Source organism: Mirounga angustirostris, unplaced genomic scaffold (genome assembly GCF_029215605.1).
Source record: "Mirounga angustirostris isolate CCGP_5_RB_7025 unplaced genomic scaffold, mMirAng1.0.hap1 SCAF_2, whole genome shotgun sequence".
Taxonomy (NCBI): Eukaryota; Metazoa; Chordata; class Mammalia; order Carnivora; family Phocidae; genus Mirounga; species Mirounga angustirostris.
The window spans coordinates 58,114,334-58,134,068 of record NW_026991710.1 but is presented as its reverse complement, the minus strand read 5'-3'; the positions used below and the strand labels follow the sequence as shown (position 1 = coordinate 58,134,068).

The following is a 19,735-nucleotide window of genomic DNA, read 5'->3' as shown; positions in this document are numbered from 1 at the left end:
GTTTCCACTTCGAAGTAGTCACTAGCTACCGGTTGCTTTTGTTTTTTGCTTTTTTTAAATATTTTTTAAAGATTTATTCATTTATTTGAAAGAGAGAATGTGAGTTGGGGGAGGAGCAAAGGGAGAAGGAAAGCGAATCCTCAAGCAGACTCCCCACTGAGCACGGAGCCTAAGCGGGGGCTCCATCCCAGGACCTCCACCGGATCCGCTGTGAGCCACACAGGCGCCCTGGTTGCTTTTTTTTTTAACTTAACAAATGCATAGGGAGATAGATTTGTACGTTTTTTCTTTTAAAAAGGAACAGCACTGTATAGCGTAAATTGGGATATGTGTGTTTAAACACATTTCAAAATTCGTGTAGGTGCGTAATGAAACAAGAACCATAGTTGCAATTTAGCATTATCCCAACATTTGCCGGAGGCTTGTTTTAACCAGCATTTTATTCCGCACAACACAATTTGGGCTCTAGGTTTAGGGCTGACCCTTACGTAATTAAACTCCTTCACTCCATTCCAGTTTGTATACTGTTGCCAGGAACACAGAAGTCAAAACTAGTCCGTATAGATTTGGCGTATTCTTTTTAAGCCGAAGACGCTTAATGTTACTGTTCAGGCTCTTGAACCTTTATATAGGATACATGTAATCTCTAGTGAAGAATTGACCTCCCTACCAGTGATAACGCCTCAAGTAAGAAGATGGCATAGTACCCTGGAGTTTTGCTCTTTATATTGGAAGATGAAACACTGCAGGACACTCAGTTTGCAGTTGGGTTTAAAAATGTTAACTGAACAGATGAGCCAATTAAATCTTTATACCACAGATTGAACTATGCCTACTGCATAATGGATGCTCATTAAAACTCAGGTCAGCCAGAAACGCATGCCTTTCTCCAACCTGGCAGTTCAGCAACGTGTTGATTCTTTGGCAGTGTAATCCATTTCAGTCTCCAGCAGAAGCAATCCGATTGCACGTAAAGAGGTGGGGGACTACCTTCTGGTCACAAAAACCACCTACCCAGTTTAATCCACTACAAATCAAACGACTAGTTTGAAGTAGAGGAATGCAAAGGCACACGCTTAAGACCGACTTAAAAAGGCGAGAGCTTCTAGAGACCGCCCAGTCGGGTGCGAGGCAGCAAGCCCCGCCCCTAGCTCTGCAATTCCGGTCCGGCCTCTGAGGAGCTCCAGGCCCGCAGCGGGGAAGTTTCGTGTCTGCGCTGTAGGCCTGCCCCGTGCCGCGTGGGAAAGGCGGGACTTTCCTAGCAACTGCGTCATCGCCAGTGCGACGCCAGACAGCACTGCCTTGACTGGGAAGGTCAATAGTGCCCGAGGGAAGGCGCGTGCCGACTTTTCGCCTGGGGTTACGGGCGCGTGCGCGTGGCTTCCCTGGCAGAGCGGAGCCCACAGTAATCTGTGAGGTCCGTGGTTTGGCTCAGCCCTGGCGCAGACATGCTGTGCCGGCTGGGCGGTAGGTGGCTGAGGCCGCTGCCTGCACTGCAGCATGGGGCCCGGGACCGGCCGCTTGCGCCAGCCTCAACGGGCGGCGTTAAGCACTCTGCTCTGCCGGTGTGGGCGGTGGCGTCAGTCTCTGCAGTTGGCTCCGGCGGCCCTGGCAGCTGGTACGAGGCCCTGGCCACGTCGGCGCCGGTGCATGGCACGGAGGAGGTGCTCCTGGGCGTGCACACCGCCACAGGTCTGCCCTGGTGGGCCTGCATCGGTCTCACCACCGTGGCCCTCCGCGGCGCCGTCACGCTACCCCTGGCCGCCTACCAACACTACATTCTGGCCAAGGTGAGGGGCACCAGCACCCTGCGCATCCGCTTTGGCGGTGAGGTGTGGTAGACGTCTACCGGGGGCTAAAATCGCCGGGTGCTTCCGGAGTGCCTAGTGTAAATCATCGTGACCACTTTCTTGCTAAGAAATTTAACTAGCACTGGATATGTGAATTAAGAGATGTTTGGTGACACATGGACTTGTCATTTCGTTTACCCTACTGGGTTTGTGCTCAAAGCCCAAGTGGTTACTAAGCTTGCTGTTAGAGAAAGAGAAATAAAGGAAGCGGTAGCAGAGTTGTTGTATGGAGAAACCTGTAAAACTGCTGTCTTAAAGACTGTAACAGTCTGTATGTCTGCAGCATCTTTTGTCCCCAAGTATTCCAATTCATCTTTCTTACTAGAAAAAAACTGCTGAGCTAGCCATTTGCAAACTTGATTTCCTTCTTCAGGCTGTACCACCTACAACTCTGGTAAGTCGCAGCCACTTGGACTTCAGTGCTTCTATCTCTTCTGTGGAATCGGTATAGTAATACCGTCCAGGCCTACTTCACAATGTTAAGAGATCAAATCAGATAATATGGGTTAAAATATTATTCAAATGTGAGACTTCAAAAATAATGGTTTCCATGTTTTCAGATTATTATAGGGGATGGGGGACCCAGAAACAAAGGGAATCATCACCATTGAGGCAGTGAGGTACTTTACAGAAAGAATTCCCACAGAGCAGAAATAAATGCAAACTTTTTGTGACTCTGTGGCTGTCAGAGAGCATATTAAAAACTTAATTAATAATAGACTTCTGTTTTTTCAGTTACCATTACTCAGAAGTCCAAGGATGAAACACTAAAGTATAGGGTTCAGTTCTTATTTAATCCTTATAAGAATTCTGTGAAGTAGGTGCTATTAAACATTTTATATATGAGGGAACAGGGTTTTAGAACTTAAGTAACTTGCCCAGGATCACATAGCTAAGAGTATAAGCTGGAATTCGAATTTGGTTGTAACTGAAGATATCTTACGCAAATTTAACACCTTATCCTTAGACTTAAATTTTTTTGAGATGATCAGTAAACCACATTTTTCAGTGAGTTAGAAGAATAGAGGGTAAAATTATGAGTGGTTATGAATAAAGATCCTTTATGTGCTCGTAACAAATTCTACTTTTTCTTTAGCTAGGTGGAAAATTTACAGCCAGAAATAAAAAACATTGCAAGGCATCTTAACCAAGAAGTTGCAGTTCGTGCAAATCAGTTGAGATGGTCCAAAAGAGTTGCCAGGTAAGCTAATTCTATGAATATAGACTATATATATATGAATGAATATATACTGCATAAGTGATTATATTAATTATAGGTTTGGGTGTTCTATAGCTTTAGCAGCAAAGTAGTCCTTCCACTCCTTAATATTTTAATAAGTTTGTGTGGTATGAGTTTTTGTATAGTGAAAGCAAGAAATGGAGAAACAGAGCAAGTTCCTTCTTGAGGGACTCCAGCGTCCTGAAAAAAGACCTGTAATCAAATAATGACTAAATTAAGTACTATAAAAAAGGTTATGTACAAGGAGTTCAGTCATAGTGGAAAGTCAGGGAAGGCTTCATGGATGAAGATACTGTGCCACTCTGTTGGGATTTTAGTCAGTAAATGATACAGATTATTTACACACTTGACCATTTTGGAAAGAAGGGTACAGCAGCCCATAAGAAAGGGGAGGTAGAAAATGTGAATGCTCTGGTAGAAGAAAGTAGATAGCCAAGGTGCTGTCTGTCCACTGTGGTTACCCTGTGTAGTTGTCTGTCTGGGCTCTTCGAAAGCCCTTAGAAGGTGCTTGACCATGCATGCTGCAGTTCTGTGTCTGTAGTCATCCATTGGGAACGTCTAAGTCCTCCTGCTTCAATCAGCCTAAGTTAGTACTTAGTCAAATTATAATCCTTACCAGGCTGTGACTAAGTGTTCACCGGTTCACAGCAATGAGAAAAATAAGGGCTTTATATTATGTATATATAATATATATATGGTTATTGTATATTTTTACCTATATGTGTATAAATGTGCCAACTCTCTTCAATATGAAATTGCTTTTCTCTTTAATGTTAAAAAGATCTGACATTTAAAAAAATCATTATGGTAGCTTAATATCTTCACTTAATAAAATAAAAGTTGACAAACTTAACAGTTTTGAAGTTTTACTGATCAGAGAAATCTAAGAGTGACAACTCCAGGCCAAAAGAACAGATTAGTAAGCTGCTCATCTGAATTATAAATGCAGCCTAGACACGACTGGTACCTTGTTTATGCAGCATTGGCAGGATGATTGTCCAGACACATCCTTGCACAGATAGATGACTTTCTAGGAAGACACATCTAAGAGTTTCTTGGATTTTCAATGGAACTGAGTCTTGTAGGGTTAAAGAGAGTTTGTCAGGTGGACAGCCAGGTAAGTGGACTGTCCACACAGATGACTTAATGACTTCCAATTAGCAACAATCACGCCTCGGATAAACCTCATTGGCTATGATACTGCCACTGCGCAAAGCTTGACTTAATGACTTCCAAAAGCATGCTGATGTAGAAGTCTGATTTATTGGGTAGCCTGTGCGTGTAGGCACCAAATATACAGGTGTCTGTAGAAGAGTAACAAGAGATAAAGTTGGAAGAGTAGGCAGACTCTAAATTATAAAGCCTGGAATGTCTGTGTACTGTCTTAGTGCAATAATACACTATAATTCTATTGGCTTCAAGTGCCTTGGATGTCTACATTGTAAAAGACATGCTACAGGAGATTTAAAGATGAGTAAGATCCAACACTTGATCTTCAAGGGGCCTATGGAAAGTGGGACTTAAGACGAGAACGGGAATAACGAATAAGGTTAACAGAGAAACAGATTAAGAAAATCTTCATAAAAGAGTTGGCTGAAGGATGTAAACCATTTTGATAGGTCAAGAGCATACATATTACAAAACCACATTGCTACAAAAAGTATATTCAGGGATCAAGTAATTGAGCTTGGCTGGAATGGAGGGATTTGAGTTAAATTTGCTTTCACCTCTAGAATTTTTGATACAAACTGTAGTTATACCATGCCAGTAGTAAAATTTCGCTTATTAAAACCTAATTAGCCAAAGACCACCAGAGCCAAAGCTTGTAGTTTGATAATGTCAGATTTATCAAATTGCTATGTAATTTGTGTACATGCTAGACTTTTTTGCCTTTTGTAAGGCAACCCTTTAGTAAAATCTATGACAACTAAAAATCCGACACAAAATTTTAGCTAATAACCACAACATGGGTGTGTTTGTGCTACAGGTATGAAGCACTATTAATAGTCAAATAATATTTTCTCCTTTCCCTTTTTCCCCCCTTCCCTCAAACTAGGCTCACTTATCTAAAGAATATGCGGAGGCTTGTTTCAGAGCTGTATGTTCGGGATAACTGCCACCCTTTCAAAGCCACTGTTTTGGTCTGGATTCAGTTTCCCATGTGGATCTTCATGTCTGTTGCTCTCCGGAATTTTAGCACAGGGGCAACACATTCAGAAGGTAGTTATTATAGAAGTCTGTTTCCCCCAAATAAGTTATCTAACATTGTCTTTGTACTCTAAAGAAAAAAAAAAAAGGCAAAAAAAAAAAAAATCCCTATGCTTTTCATAATTAGAATGTTTTTACCATCTTTCTTACAAGAATATAGATTTTAAAATATTAAGTGTAAGCAAACTAGCCGTGTTGAGAAAACATGAATGTAAGAAGGACAACAGTAATACAGTTGACCCTTGAACAACACAGATTTGAACTGGGCAGGTCCACTTACAGGTATATTTTTTACAGTCCCACACTGTAAACGTATTTTCTCTTCATTATGATTTTTTTTTTTTAATTTGGGGGGGCAGAAGGATAGGGAAAGACAGAACCTCAAGCGGACTCCCCGCTGAGCGCAGAGCCCCACCCAGGGCTGGATCTCACAACCCTGAGATCATGACTTGAGCCAAAATCAGGAGTCAAACACTTAACCGACTGAGCCACCCAGGTGCCTCTCATTATGATTTTCTTAATAACATTTACTTTTCTTTAGCTTTCTTGTAAGAATACAGTATATGATACTTACAGCATATAAATGCTATTGATGAGGCTTCCAGACAACAATAGGCTTTCTGTAGTTCTTGGAGAGTCAAAAGTTATGCAGAGGGTTTTTTTTAAGATTTTATTTTTAAGGGGCTCCTGGGTGACTCAGTCATTAAGCATCCCTTCAGCTCAGGTCATGATCCCAGGGTCCTGGGATCAAGCCCCGCATCGGGCTCCCTGCTCTACCAGAAGCCTGTTTCTCCCTCTCCCACTCCCCCTCTCCCCCTGCTTGTGTTCCCTCTCACTGTGTCTCTCTCTGTCAAAAAAATAAAATCTTAAAAAAAAAAAAAAAAAGATTTTATTTTTAAGTAATCTCATACCCAATGTGGGGCGTGGACTCACAACCTTGAGATCAAGAGTCACCCGCTTTACCACTGAACCAGCCATGCGCCCCGTACACAGATTTTCAACTGCTCAGAGGGTCTGCACCCTTAAGCCCTGAGTTGTTTAACGGTCAATTATACTTCTTCATGGAAGTCATAATAAAATTCGTGTTACAATTCCATGATTCAGTTTCCTGGCCAAGAATTTTTTCCATTTATAAAATTAAGGGACCAGAAAAGCATTCACAGTTATAAATGTAAACATTTATTAAGAAACTATAAACTAAAGCATTTGCTTAAAGGCATTTCCAACCAGAAAATATCTGAACAGACTTGAAAGAAAGTAGCCTATGGACAAATAGTTATATAAATATAAGTTTGAAAAGAGTACTGCTATGTATCTTTATGCTCCTACATCTGTTTGCTACAGAGAGCTTCTTCTTTCTCAGTACAGGAAAACTAATTTATGTTGTGGATTGAAAGTGAATAAAACCAATGCAAGTCTTTAGTGTGAAGGACACCTTATTTGATTTAGACTACTAATGTGTTGTATGTTTCCTTCTGCTATGTTTTATTTATAAAACTGTCTTAGCAGGTTTTTCTGTTCAGGAACAGTTAGCTACTGATGGAATCCTGTGGTTTCCTGACCTCACTGCACTGGATTCTACTTGGATTCTGCCTATCTCCGTTGGTATCGTCAATTTATTAATAGTGGAGGTCAGTGGTTTTAAATGAGATTTGTTTGCCATTTAAATTATTGGGATTTTTGTTGCTGTTCCAACATCAAATATAAATGTGTTTGAGTTGGTAGTGATATTCTAGCTTTGAGCCATAATTGAGATTCCTTGGTTTCTGGTCATAGATCAGCTGTTGGCAAGTCTTAGGCCAGTTCCTTAACCTCTCTGGGGGCCAGAATGCTCAAAATTAAAATGGAAGAGCTGAATTAGAACACTTCTAAAGTCTCTTTCAGCTTTACAGTTACATGAATCTAATACACACAATTTTGTGATTTGTTTTTGGTAAAGACAGTAATTAAAATGGTTAAGCAGTCTGGTTTTATTCTCACATTAGATTGGTATTTTGTGTATATGTTTAAAATGTAAATTTGCAAGTAGGAAACATAGTATCTGACTTTTTTTTTTTTTTTTTTTTAGCTGTATGACCCTAGAAAAGTCAGTACTTCATGTGATGGAGTAGAAAAACACATACATATAAAACATGATCTGTCAACTATGTCTTACCATTATCCCATGCTGTGTTACTCAACAGTTTAGGGGAAGCAAGCCTTTAATTGTATAAGGAGCTATTCTCAGTTGAGTAGACCATAGACTCTTTGAACTAGAAGAAACCTTAGAAAAGATCCTTAGAACCTCATCTCAGAGACCCATCACTGGTCTCTGTTTCAGAAATCAAATACACCCCTTATTTATTTTTTTTTTTAAGATTTTCTTTATTTATTTGAGAGAGAGAGAGAGAGCACAAGCAGGGGGAGCGGCAGAGTGAGAGGGAGAAGCAGACCCCGACGTGGGGCTCCATCCCAGGACTCCGGGATCACGACCTGAGCCAAAGGCAGATGCTTAACTGACTGAGCCACCCAGGTGCCTCAAACCCTTTATTTTTTCAAATGAGAAGAATGAAGATGATACTCTAATGTTTTGGGTTAGGGTTTCTTGAGAAAAGACTCCATGTGTAGTCTTAAGTGTGTTTCCCTAAGGTCACCTAGCACCATTGAATGTGGTTGGTACTTAGTGAATATTTGTTAGAATGAAGAAAATGATCAGCACAAGGTCACAGTGAATTAATGTCAGTCTTCTAGTCTTTCCTTGTACCAACTAACAACCCAGTATACGTAAGTTTAATAAAAACTTATTCTTGGGACGCCTGGGTGGCTCAGTCGGTTCAGCATCTGCCTTTGGCTCAGGTCATGATCCCAGGGTCCAGGGATCGAGTCCTGCATCCGGCTCCTTACTCGGTGGGGAGTCTGCTTCTCCCTCTGCTTGCCACTCCCCCTGCTTGTGTGAGTGCTTGCTGTCTGTCTCTCTCTCTCTCTCTGACAAGTAAATAAATAAACTATTTTTAAAAAAAAACTTATTCTTACACAATATACACCATGTGCCAGGCACTATTTTAAACAATTTATGTGAGTTAACTCATTTAATTCTTAGACTAATCCTGTGATATAGGTACTAATATTATACCCATATTAAAGTAGAGAAAGCAAGACACAGAAAGGTTAAGTAACTTACACAAAATCGCATAACTATTAAATGCAGGGCTGCCATGTGAATCTAGGTAGTTTGGACCTGGAGTCTGTGCTCAAAATCATTTCATTATTCTATCTCTTAAATAAGTTATTTATAAGTCATAACTGCTTTTCCTAACCTGGTTCTTCCCCTTATTCCATATAGCCAGATCACAAACCTTTGAGATTCCTATTACGATCCTTCTTTATGCCAGCCACTGTGTTTAAGTACCAAAACAAGGGTAACGATTCATACATAGCACCTATCTTGAAAGGACTTTCAGTCTTACAATCTTTAAAAAACATTGACTTGTAAAAATTATGCTCTTTAATATAGCTGAATCCCCTTTATTGCTATTGATTAAAGCTCCATTTAATAATTCTGCATAATTATTAAATTTTTCAGAAACATAGATCGTCAACTCTACATTTATCAATGTTTTAATTTTTTTGCTTCTATTAAAATATAGGTGGAGGCCAGTCAAAAACAAATTGTATTTTAAAGCTTGTCTGATTTAATATGCTCAATAATTATTGTGTGTATTTATTATTCTACCCTCTCAGATTTTTGCTCTGCAAAAAATTGGAATGTCTCGTTTTCAGATATATATTACATACTTTGTTCGTGCGGTATCAGTGTTGATGATTCCAGTTGCTGCAACCATACCTTCAGTGAGTAAGCACCCACATTGTGTGTAGCATGTGCTAAATCTTCTCTGTGCTTAGACTGGCTAGGATTCTGTGTCTTCTGTTGAGCTTCCTTTGACTGCTAAGTCCCTTATTGGTTTCCGAGTTTCTGTAGTAATTAATATCACCAAGTGACACTTCATATTTTTGGGGATTAGTTAATCTTCCTTTGTGTGAATGTGAGTTAACTCTCAAACTCCTTTTTCTTTCTTTCTTTCTTTTTAAATCTTGCACAGTGCTTTAAACAGTATTTGTTCTGTTTGATTAGTTGAAATACTGAATTCCTTCTGTCTGCATAGACTGGGCCAAGGAATTTAGCTCTTAAAAAAGAAACAAAACTTTGTGCCAAGTCCATATGGGATCATATGTGATATTATTTAACCTCAACAATTCAGTGAGGTAGGTACACCTGCCTCCATTTATATGTCAATACACTTTGATAGAAATAGAAAAAAAATAGTTATGTTTGCAGTTATTTCACATTTTTAGCCTTTTGCTTATTTCCCAATGATACTTAGTGCAAAGAGGGCAAAAGCTGTCTTAGGTATTATCTCTCTCTGCTCAGGGCCAACACCTTGACCATGAAGTCGAATTCATTTACTGGGGATAGATAGGGTTCATTAGCATATATCAAAGTACTTCATTGTCTTAGGAATCTGAAACAGTGCATTTTCAGCATCAAAAATGTATTTTTTAAAGCTGTCTCTTGGTCTAATACTGTCACTAATCCTGTGTAAAATAAGTCAGTTTCCACATTTCTGAAGTAGACCTCATAATGTCTGTGAGAACTAATAAAGTAGCATCAAGTGCTTATTATAGTACTTTTCATGTGAAAATAGAACAGTGCAGATTCACTGCATTTCTGGGGAGAAATAATACCAGTTTATATATTATCAGGAAACTCCCTGATCAAATGAAATAGGAGCAGTGAATTTTCAGTGAGGGATTGGGTTTAAAGTGAATATCAGAGATCTCAAAAGCAATGTCTTAAATACCCCAAGTTTATTCTCTCAAATATAGGAAATTCCGAGTTAGGCAGTTTAATGTAGAGCTGATGTGGCAGCTCCATGAAGATACATGAGGAACGCAGCCTGCTTCTCTCATTATGTTCCACCATCCACTGCCTGTAATTTCTGTCCTTAAGGCCACAGTTTGGTCATGGTGGCTGCTGGAACTTATCTTGCAGGAATGGTAAAAGGGTACTTCAAGGCTCCTTTAAGGAGCCTTGACAGATGTCACACCAAACACTTGTGCTAACATCCTAGTTATCTGGGCGACACTTGGTTGCAGAAGAGACTGGGAATTAGTCCTTTTTTTTTTTTTTCTCCCTGATGGCAGTATACCCAGATTAAAATGAGAATTTTACTACTAAGGAAGAAGAATTATTCTTAGGCAGTTCATAGTCTACCATAGTTGGTTTCAGAGTACTTTTTTCGTACTGGATGAGTCAAATGATGATGATGGCTAATAATCAATATTGACTTCGTGCCAGGCACTGTTTTAAAAGGTTTACATGTATTAGCTCATATAATTCATCCAGTGTGCACTGAAGTAGGTGCTATTACAGTCTCCACTTTAGTGATGAGGAAACAGACACAGAGAGGGTAAGTAGCTTATCCAAGGTCACTCATCCATTAAGCGACATGTAATATCACTCAATTATCTAAGACCCATCCAGGCAGTTTAGCTCCTGCCCGTAACTACTATGCTAATCTGCTCTGAGGATGTGGTACTTTCTGCCCCGAAAAATTTGCTTTGGAACAAATCCAAGTGCTTAATATAGGCCACCTACTGTGCTTACCAGTCTGTGTGAGTTATCTCCCTTTTTCCTCACAGCAGCCTTCTGAGGCAGGTATAGTTCAGTCCCCATTTTATAGATGAGGAGACTGAAACAGAAGGAAAATAACTTCCCTGCAGTCAAATAAATGGAATTCACATTCAGGCAGTTCAGCTCCAGGGCCTGGACTCAACCACCACAGGCTCATGCCTCTGGGGCCTGATCACATTCTGATGCCAAAGAAAAGTTTGCAACTCCCAACTGTGGGAATATTTCAAAAGGCTATAGAACTTAGTCAACCTAAATAAATCACTCTGAATGGAAGTACAAAAGAAAGTTGAAGATAATGCTGAGACTGTTCATCTCTGAAAAAGGCAAAGATAATTCATTCCTAAGAAACCAGTTACTGGGAAAATTTGGGGTGATAGATCACTATATAGAGGAAAACGGGGTCTAGGGAGCCTAAATGGCTGTGCCCCCAGTACCCCAACTCCAGTATAGCAGCTTGTCAGGCCTCTTGATGGGGAAAAAGGGTGCTTACTTGCCAAAGAGGGGAGGGGAGATCTCTCTTGAGCCTCTGCCTGGGCGCTGCTCTCTGTCATCCACTTGCTATCATGAATACCTCTCCTCTTGGCTTTCTTTTCACTTTTTAGTCCTTTTAGCCTTCTTTCTTACCTAGTAGAATCGTCACAGGTATCAGATAGCTGCCACAGGTCTTGTTCAGTCCCTGTCCACGGTTGCTTCCCCACGTTGTCATTTTCTCTTGTACTGCCTACCCGTCTCTGGACGTCAGTGTCCTTGCAGAGTTGAGAAGTACTAACATTCATGTCCTTTCTTCTCTTTCTAGTCGATTGTGCTCTACTGGTTGTGCTCCAGCCTCATGGGCCTTTCACAGAACTTGCTGCTGCGCTCTCCTCGGTTTCGTCAACTTTGCCGAATACCGTTGACCAAGTCAGATTCAGGCACTCCTTATAAGGACCTCTTTGCTGCCTTTTACGCCAAGTTCATTTCAAAAAAATGACATGCTTTCCATTAATTTTGAAACAATTGCCAGTGTCATTATCACAATATATTTAGGTTTAGAAATTCAGATTTGATTTAATTTATCTTTAAAACCATGAACTGTGTAAAGTACTATGGGTTAAAATATAATCCAAATATATTTGACAATACTTAAAATCCTTTAAGTGCTAGAAATATATGTTTAATTGTATCTTAAAAATACAAAAGTAGAATCAAAGTGCCTTGTTCTGCTTATAAAATTACAACTTGGTAGAGGTGCCAGAACTTTGGAAAAAAGGATTAGATACTGAATGATGTCGAATTATACTGACCAATCTCATACATTAAAGTTTTTTAAAGAGAATACAGTGAGGTGATTCTTAAAATTTTGGAGATGTGGAGGATCATAGACCCGTTTGCACGTCTGCTAAGGCTATGGTTTTCTTTTCAGAAAAATCCTGGGACTCAGAACATGGGTGCCTTGGTTGATGAGCCTCCCTTCCCATGCCCCGAGGCTTTCTGGTAATTCCTGGTTGAGAAATCTTATTCTAATGGAACACACAATGATGATGAGTTAATGTGTGACTTTTAAAAAATGGACTTGAGATACATGCAGTAGAGTAATCCTTAAAGGAAGTACCTAATATGGTAGGTGATACTGCCTTTCAGCCCTGCTCTGAAAGAATACAAGAAGGGTACATTCCTTTTTCTGTATCTTAAGACTGAAAAAAAAAAAAAAGACTGGACTAGAGTATAGCACTAAGTACTGATAGAGCCCAAAGTGGAAAATCTTAAGCATTAAGTTTGTTTTAGTCAAAGGAAGAAAAACTGAAGGGCAGCTATCTGTTATGGAGGTGATTTTATAAACTTCTTTATTTGGAAGGATTAAGTATTCTAATGGGTTTAGACTATGGTAGATGGAAAAACTAACAGGTAATACAAATTGTGGATCCAGTTTTTTGTTTGTTTGATTTGAAAGGATGATAAAACTAATGTGTGGTTGGGATATTTATGTCATTTGAAAAGATTATAAATTACAAGTTTTCATTGAGTTGGAATATGAAGCTCATTTTTGAGAGGCCCTGTATCCCATCTCGTGTTTTACAATAAAGAAAAAACTAAAGCAGAATTAGTCATTTTTTGAATAATGTCTATTAAATCTTAGCCATTTTGGTTGTCACCTCACCGGGTATTTAAAGGTAGCTCTTGGGACCTGGTTCTCTTTTCCTGACTTCCCAGTCCTGGTTCGTGACTGCCCTATTGAGGTAACTATCTTTCTAATCACAGTGAAGGAATTGAAGCCTCCATACAGTAAATCCTCATTATTCTCAGACTTTGTATTTGCCAATTTGCCTACATGCTAAAATTTATTTGTAACCTCCAAATCAGTACAGGGCTTTTGATGTCATTCTTGGACAAACATGGAGTGCCAAAAAATTTGAGTCATTCGAGGTATGTGTTCCCAGATAGGTCAAGCAGGGCAACACTGTGGCTTGTTTCAGCTGTCAGACTGTATAATAACCAAGTGTCCTTTTCATGGTCTAGTGCCATGTTTTTTCTCATTCAAGGGCTTTTTGTTGGTGATTTTGCTATTTAAAATGGCCTCCAAGTGTTGTCACGCTGAAGTGCTGTCTAGTTTACCTAGGCACAAGAATCCTGTGGTGTTCTTTAAGGAGAAAGTAATACCTAAATAAACTTCATTCAGGCATGAATTACGATGCTGTTGGCCATGAGTTTACCATTAATGAATCAACAATATATTGTATTGATGGGTTGACAAAAATGTGACAAGAGGCTCACAGAAATGTACCCCTGTAAATTCTCTAGGAGCAATGGTTTAGTGTTGACTAATTCAGAGTTTGTGGTAATTTTATAGAATATAACTACCCCAGATAACAAGAATTGACCTTTCGGAACATGTACAATCAGGGAAGGAAAGGCAGAAATGTGTGTGCTGGTTGTATTACACAAAAAGAGGAAAGAGAATTTGAGAAAAATTTTGGCTATCTCGAACAAGTTGTCTCGCCACATGTATCATTGGGTACTGATTCATATATTTTTCTCATAATGGGATGAAGGAAATCAGCCCTCTTCCCCCCATTTTACTCAAAGAAGTTTGTCACTTTCTGAAAGTAAGAAATAAAGGAATGCTGTGACTCCCTTTTCCAGTAGGTGAATCTTCTTTCCATGAGCATGCTTTACCTTGTTTACTTGGATTCCCCTCGATTTCTAAATGTACATTTAACATCTTTTTTCAAGGGATAGTTTACCTTGTTTCCTATTGCTTTCCTGTTTTCAGACATTTTGAATTGCTTTGAAAATGTATGTAAATTTATTTGAAAATACAAGGTCCGGGCGCCTGGGTGGCTCAGTTGGTTAAGCGACTGCCTTTGGCTCAGGTCATGATCCTGGAGTCCCGGGATCGAGTCCCGCATCGGGCTCCCTGCTCAGCAGGGAGTCTGCTTCTCCCTCTGACCCTCCCCCCCAATGTGCTCTCTCTCTCTCTCTCGAATAAATAAATAAAATCTTTAAAAAAAAAAAAAAGAAAATACAAGGTCCTTCCTCCCATATCTCAAAATAATTTCTGGTAGAGCTGAAGGTGGCTGGGATCTTAGAAAATACTCATGAATAAAGAAAACTGATACATTATGAACTGAGGTGAATTAGTCACCTGACTTCAAGCTGGTAAATATTCCTCTCATTTCTTTCTCCAGGCAGATTTTTTAGTAAATAGCAAGTCATGGTTCAGAAATCCCAAGTCTGTGGTCTTTGATCTTATTTCCCCAGCAGTTTGTCATAGTCAGGAGCACTTCCAGAGCCTAAGATTAGGGGAGGTGGGTAGTGGATGGGAACAAGAGGACACACACACACTGTAAAGATCCCTTGACAACTTCCTGCTGGATGCTTCTCCCTCCTCTGCTGCTGAGGGACTGGCAGAGCTCTGTCTTGGACCCTACAGAGTTCAGGAAATCTTTTTTGTTTTTTTTTCAGATGGAGACCATAGTCTATTTGTCTGTGACACCCTTCCTCCTCTCTTGAAAGGGAGTATTTTTTTTTCTTTCCTCCAGGTGGGCCTTATTTTTGTCTCTAGGCCAGATTCACTTTTTTATCAGTGTGTCTCAGCCCAAGAGTTAGGAAAGGAAACTCCCTCCTGGATCAATTTATATTCTACCATGATACCAGTGCTCAAACATGTGTTAGGAGATGGAACTGGCATAACCAAACAACCCAAGTTTTCCCTGGAAGCATTGTAAGAAAACCTGAAGAGTCCTATCTGGGCCAGATGTCACAGGTGGGAAGATTTAAAAGCAAAATCCTTGATTGCCACCTTCACAGATAACGCAGGAGAGGTTTCCAAACCTCTTGGAGAGCAAGCCTTGCTAAGGTACCTTTAGAAGTACTCAAGAACTAAAAACCAAACCTTCACATCTCAGAAGAGGTACAGCCAGTTCTCCTAGACCATAGTGGGGAAATTGTTTCTGGGGAAAAGTGGAAAAAATGAGGGCCCAAATGAACCTCCATAATTTCTCTATTTTCCACCTGTGCTTAATTCATCCACATGTCTTCATAGGTTCCTCCTCTGAGGATTCCAGGAATATTTATCTATCTATCTATCTATCTATCTATCTATCTATCTATCTATCTGTCTATCTATCTATCTGTCTATCTATCTATCTATTTTTGAGAATCACCTTTTAAATTGCTTCAATACCACATTAAGCACCAAAAGCAGTAGGAACTCAGATCTTAGAAACAAAGAATGTTGTTTGTTTTTCCCCTGGGTGATAAGTGAAGTTACCACAGAATGCAAAATTTAAGATTTCAGGTAATGACCTATGAATCCATGCAAGAATTTAGGTTCCTGTCTTAAAGCTAAATATGCAAATGTGACATAAAACATGAGACTAGTTACAATAGGCCATCATTATTGATGCTCTCTTCTTTTATGAGCTGATTCTACCAGGACACAGATTATCTGGAAATTATAGGAATCCATAGAAAGTTTTCCATTTGAACCTTATGAATATAGTTTAAAGTTGTAATAATGGATATTTTTCTAATTATTGTTTTCCTTATATTTTTAAATACCGAATTTCGTGGAATCAATATTAGCTTTGGGACATTTGAATTTGTGAAGTAATAAAACCATAGATATTTCTGAAATTTTAGATTTCTGTACTGTGTTTCAACAAGTACAATAAGAATTTATATTCATATATGTTTTTAATGTATTCATACATACGAATTTTCATCCATGAACATTTCAAGCAAAACCTAAGGACTGAATTTACATGCATTTTTTTTTTTTAAGATTTTATTTATTTATTTGATAGAGACACAGCGAGAGAGGGAACACAAGCAGGGGGAGTGGGAGAGGGAGAAGCAGGCTCCCCAAGGAGCAGGGAGCCCAATGCGGGGCTCAATCCCAGGACCCTGGGATCATGACCTGAGCCGAAGGCAGACCCTTAACTGACTGAGCCACCCAGGTGCCCTGAATTTCCATGTATTCTTTGTAATCATATGAAAGACAAAGATACCAGGTATAATCTAAGAAAGTGAAAAACTAGTAACTAGGGTCAGGCTAATGCTAATTGGGGGAATCCTTTATTTTATTTTATTGTTTGTCATGTTTTGTATTTTCATGATATTGGTCAAATTATTTTACGTTTGTATAATTCTTTTATTGTTTAAGATGTTTCTGTATCCACATATTTTTTAAAATTTTAATTCCAGTATAATTAACATACAGTGTTATATTGGTTTCAGGCATACAATATAGTGATTCAGCAATTCTGTTCGGGATGCCTGGGTGGCTCAGTTGGTTAAGCATCTGCCTTTGAATCAGGTCATGATCTCAGGGTCCTGGGGTTGAGTCCCACATTGGGCTCCCTGCTCAGTAGGGAGCCTGCTTCTCCCTCTGCCTACCATTCCCCCTGCTTGTGCTCTAGCTCTCTCTCTGATAAAAAAATTAAAAAAAGAAAAAAAAAATTCTATCCATTTTTCAGTGCTCATCACAACAGGTGTACTCTTAATCTTTAATTGGGGGAATCCTTTTAGACCTGTAAACCGTGGTATGATAATACATAACATTAAGGTGGTATAGGGATGGATCTTAATATTACAAGATTTGTAATATGGCTTGGAAAAAGCAATTAAATTTAAAAAGCTTGGAAGATCAGGATAGTACTTAGCAAATTTTTTAAAATAATGACTATATAAAAGTACATTGATTTTACTACTCCTAGAAATTAAATAATAGGTGAAGAATTAGCTTATTCAGCCAGAGAGTATGCATATGAATCATGTATTTATAACTATGTAGTCCGTCATTAAAAAATGTACATAGATCACATAATTATGAAATAAGATTGTTTTGCAGATTCTGGAGACAGAGTTTTTTTGCGTGTTTTACATCATCTCAAAGTACAGTAGACCCGGGCGCCTGGGTGGCTCAGTTGGTTAAGCGACTGCCTTCGGCTCAGGTCATGATCCTGGAGTCCCGGGATCGAGTCCCGCATTGGGCTCCCTGCTTGGCAGGGAGTCTGCTTCTCCCTCTGACCCTCCCCCGTCTCATGTACTCGCTCGCTCTCATTCTCTCTCCCTCAAATAAATAAATAAAATCTTTAAAAAAAAAATTAAAAAAAAAAGTACAGTAGGCCCTTCTCTGTCCTGGCTGCAGCAGACAGCCATAAAAGAAAGCCACCTTGTAAGAGCTTTGAACTAATCACACTCCTATAATGCCAAGAAACAAAGCAAACTGAAACCTCATCAGATAAGGACGGACACTGCCACAGAGAGGGAGCGATTTGGTGAACAAATTTACTTGAGGATCATTAGTGGACTGTAGTCTAAAAGCAAAAGGAATTATTAGAAAATTTTTAACTTGGGGCGCCTGGGTGGCTCCGTTGGTTAAGTGACTGCCTTCGGCTCAGGTCATGATCCTGGAGTCCCGGGATCGAGTCCTGCATCGGGCTCCCTGCTCGGCGGGGAGCCTGCTTCTCCCTCTGACCCTCCTCCCTCTCATGCTCTCTCTCATTCTCTCTCTCTAAAATAAATAAATAAAATCTTTAAAAAAAAAAAAAGAAAAGAAAATTTTTAACTTTATTCAGTAATTGTATTCTCTTATTAATATTGCAGTGTTATTTTGGAACTTATTGTTAGGTAAAACATATAATGTCTAGTAGGTATCTTAGTTTTCTTTGGATGCTGTAACAAATTCCTTTATGCTGCTTATGCTACCAAAGGGAAAATATTATTGAATGTATTTTTTGGAGTTTTTTTTTTTAAACATTTTTAAGTGAAGCATAGTTGACATGCACATATTAGTTTCACGATATTGCAACACAGTGGAGATACAGAAGATACTTTTTTTTCAAGTTTTTCTTTTAAGATAGCTTCAGGGATTGCCCCTGAGTAAGAAACTGGCCCCACAGAGGGTCCTCTCTCCCCATAGTTCTCCACCCCCACACCCCCACAGATATGAAGCCTAGCCTTCATATCTGTTTCACCTAAGACCTTCCACGATCTCAATTAGGAGCAATACATAAAAGCATTTTGATCCTGGTTGATTCCCATCTCTAGGAACCCCAAGGCTTGGCCAATATCACAAGAGAAAGAAAAAGTTACCAGCTGAGATATGGCAGCAAAATCCCCAGGAATCCACTAAATCAAAGTGTGTTCATACAGAGGCCTTGCCTAGTTCTTAGAACAGTAACTTTTTGCTTTGCTGTAACTTGAGCATGAGGGAGATACTGACACACTATCCCAAAGAAATAGGTGCTGAGAGAACCTTGGCCCCTAGTGTTCTACCACTGACTGCCTTCTTGACCGCCTTGTATTTTGGTAAGTTTTACAAAGTAGCCTTACCTTTAGTTGCCTGGTCCTGTACTGCTGGTTTCATTTAATAAAATGGACTTCTGGGTGTTTGGCAACAAAAGCATTAAAGGACAGACCTGAAATAAAACTAAAAGTGCTCCAAGAAAACAGTCACTGAGTTATTCTACCTAAGGTAACGAAAAGAAATTTCTATCCTTGAGAATCTCTGCTAACTCCAGAGGGCCAAGAATTTCATGAAAAAGAGGCCTCTTGGAAAGTGCCCAGTTTCTATCTTTTCCATTTTGAGAAAATATCACAGGTGTGCTTCTTTCTCTTTGTATCCCTAAAAAGGCAATTTACATTTGTTTTGCCTTGGTTGTGAAGGCAGCACTGAATTTAATTTAGCTCTGATTTTTGTCTTCTGGCTAAATTGTAGCTCTCCAGGGAAACTTAAAAATATGGATTGTGAAATATACCTAACCATATTCTTTTCATTGCAGCTGCATTTCTGCATGTTCCAACCATAGCACAAATAATTTGAGGAATTTCTTCTAATTATAACCTCAAGCTTCCTGGATCATCTTTGAGTGATGGATGCTTCTGAGGGTAAGGAGTATTAAAAATACTCTGAAAGAATTTGCAGTTTCATATTCCATGCTATTTAAAATTTATCCTATGTGTTGCTACAGGTAAGAAACTCTCAAAGTTTTATTATAAAAGCTTCAGTTGTGCTTGAGTTTTCAAATACAAAATGGTCTATTTTGGAGTCCAAATTAAAAACTATGGTTCCCATTTAAAATTATAGTTGCAACCAAGTATAAATTTTGAAATGAATTATTTTCTTCCTCATCCTTAACTCTCACCTATCTGATAGTTATTTTACTTAAAATACAGCTGATCCACATTATTCACAGATTCATATTTGTGGGTTCATCTACTCACTAAAAGGCATTTGTAATATCCTCATGATGCTTTTTCTGGTATTAGCAGACATGCATG

General features: G+C 39.2%; 1 protein-coding gene, 1 long non-coding RNA gene and 1 other non-coding gene across 6 annotated transcripts in view; 2 read left to right on the top strand and 1 right to left on the bottom strand.

Moving 5' to 3' along the window:
* Positions 1-1,272: 1,272 nt before the first annotated feature.
* On the top strand, positions 1,273-12,684 carry LOC123848512 (cytochrome c oxidase assembly protein COX18, mitochondrial). 4 transcript variants are annotated; one of them, XM_045881034.3, is made up of 6 exons: positions 1,273-1,790; positions 2,951-3,051; positions 5,147-5,310; positions 6,805-6,929; positions 9,058-9,126; positions 11,766-12,684. In XM_045881034.3, exons 1-6 carry the CDS (start codon positions 1,449-1,451, stop codon positions 11,937-11,939), a joined length of 975 nt encoding a protein of 324 aa, XP_045736990.1. In that variant the 5' UTR covers positions 1,273-1,448; the 3' UTR covers positions 11,940-12,684. The 4 variants fall into 4 exon arrangements, with proteins under 4 accessions (XP_045736990.1, XP_045736989.1, XP_045736988.1 ...); XM_045881033.3 differs by having other exon boundaries at positions 1,274-1,790; positions 6,808-6,929; positions 9,019-9,126; XM_045881032.3 differs by having other exon boundaries at positions 1,274-1,790; positions 9,019-9,126.
* On the bottom strand, positions 4,168-4,308 carry LOC123849041 (U4 spliceosomal RNA). Its single transcript, XR_006791900.1, has one exon. It is a non-coding gene; the product is annotated as a U4 spliceosomal RNA (small nuclear RNA).
* A 3,690-nt stretch (positions 12,685-16,374) lies between the features above and the next one.
* Positions 16,375-19,735, top strand: part of LOC123848513 (uncharacterized) — a 73,033-nt gene continuing 69,672 nt past the window's right edge. The window contains exon 1 of the long non-coding RNA XR_010409417.1: positions 16,375-19,342. This is a non-coding gene — a long non-coding RNA (uncharacterized LOC123848513). The remainder of the gene's footprint in view (positions 19,343-19,735) is intronic.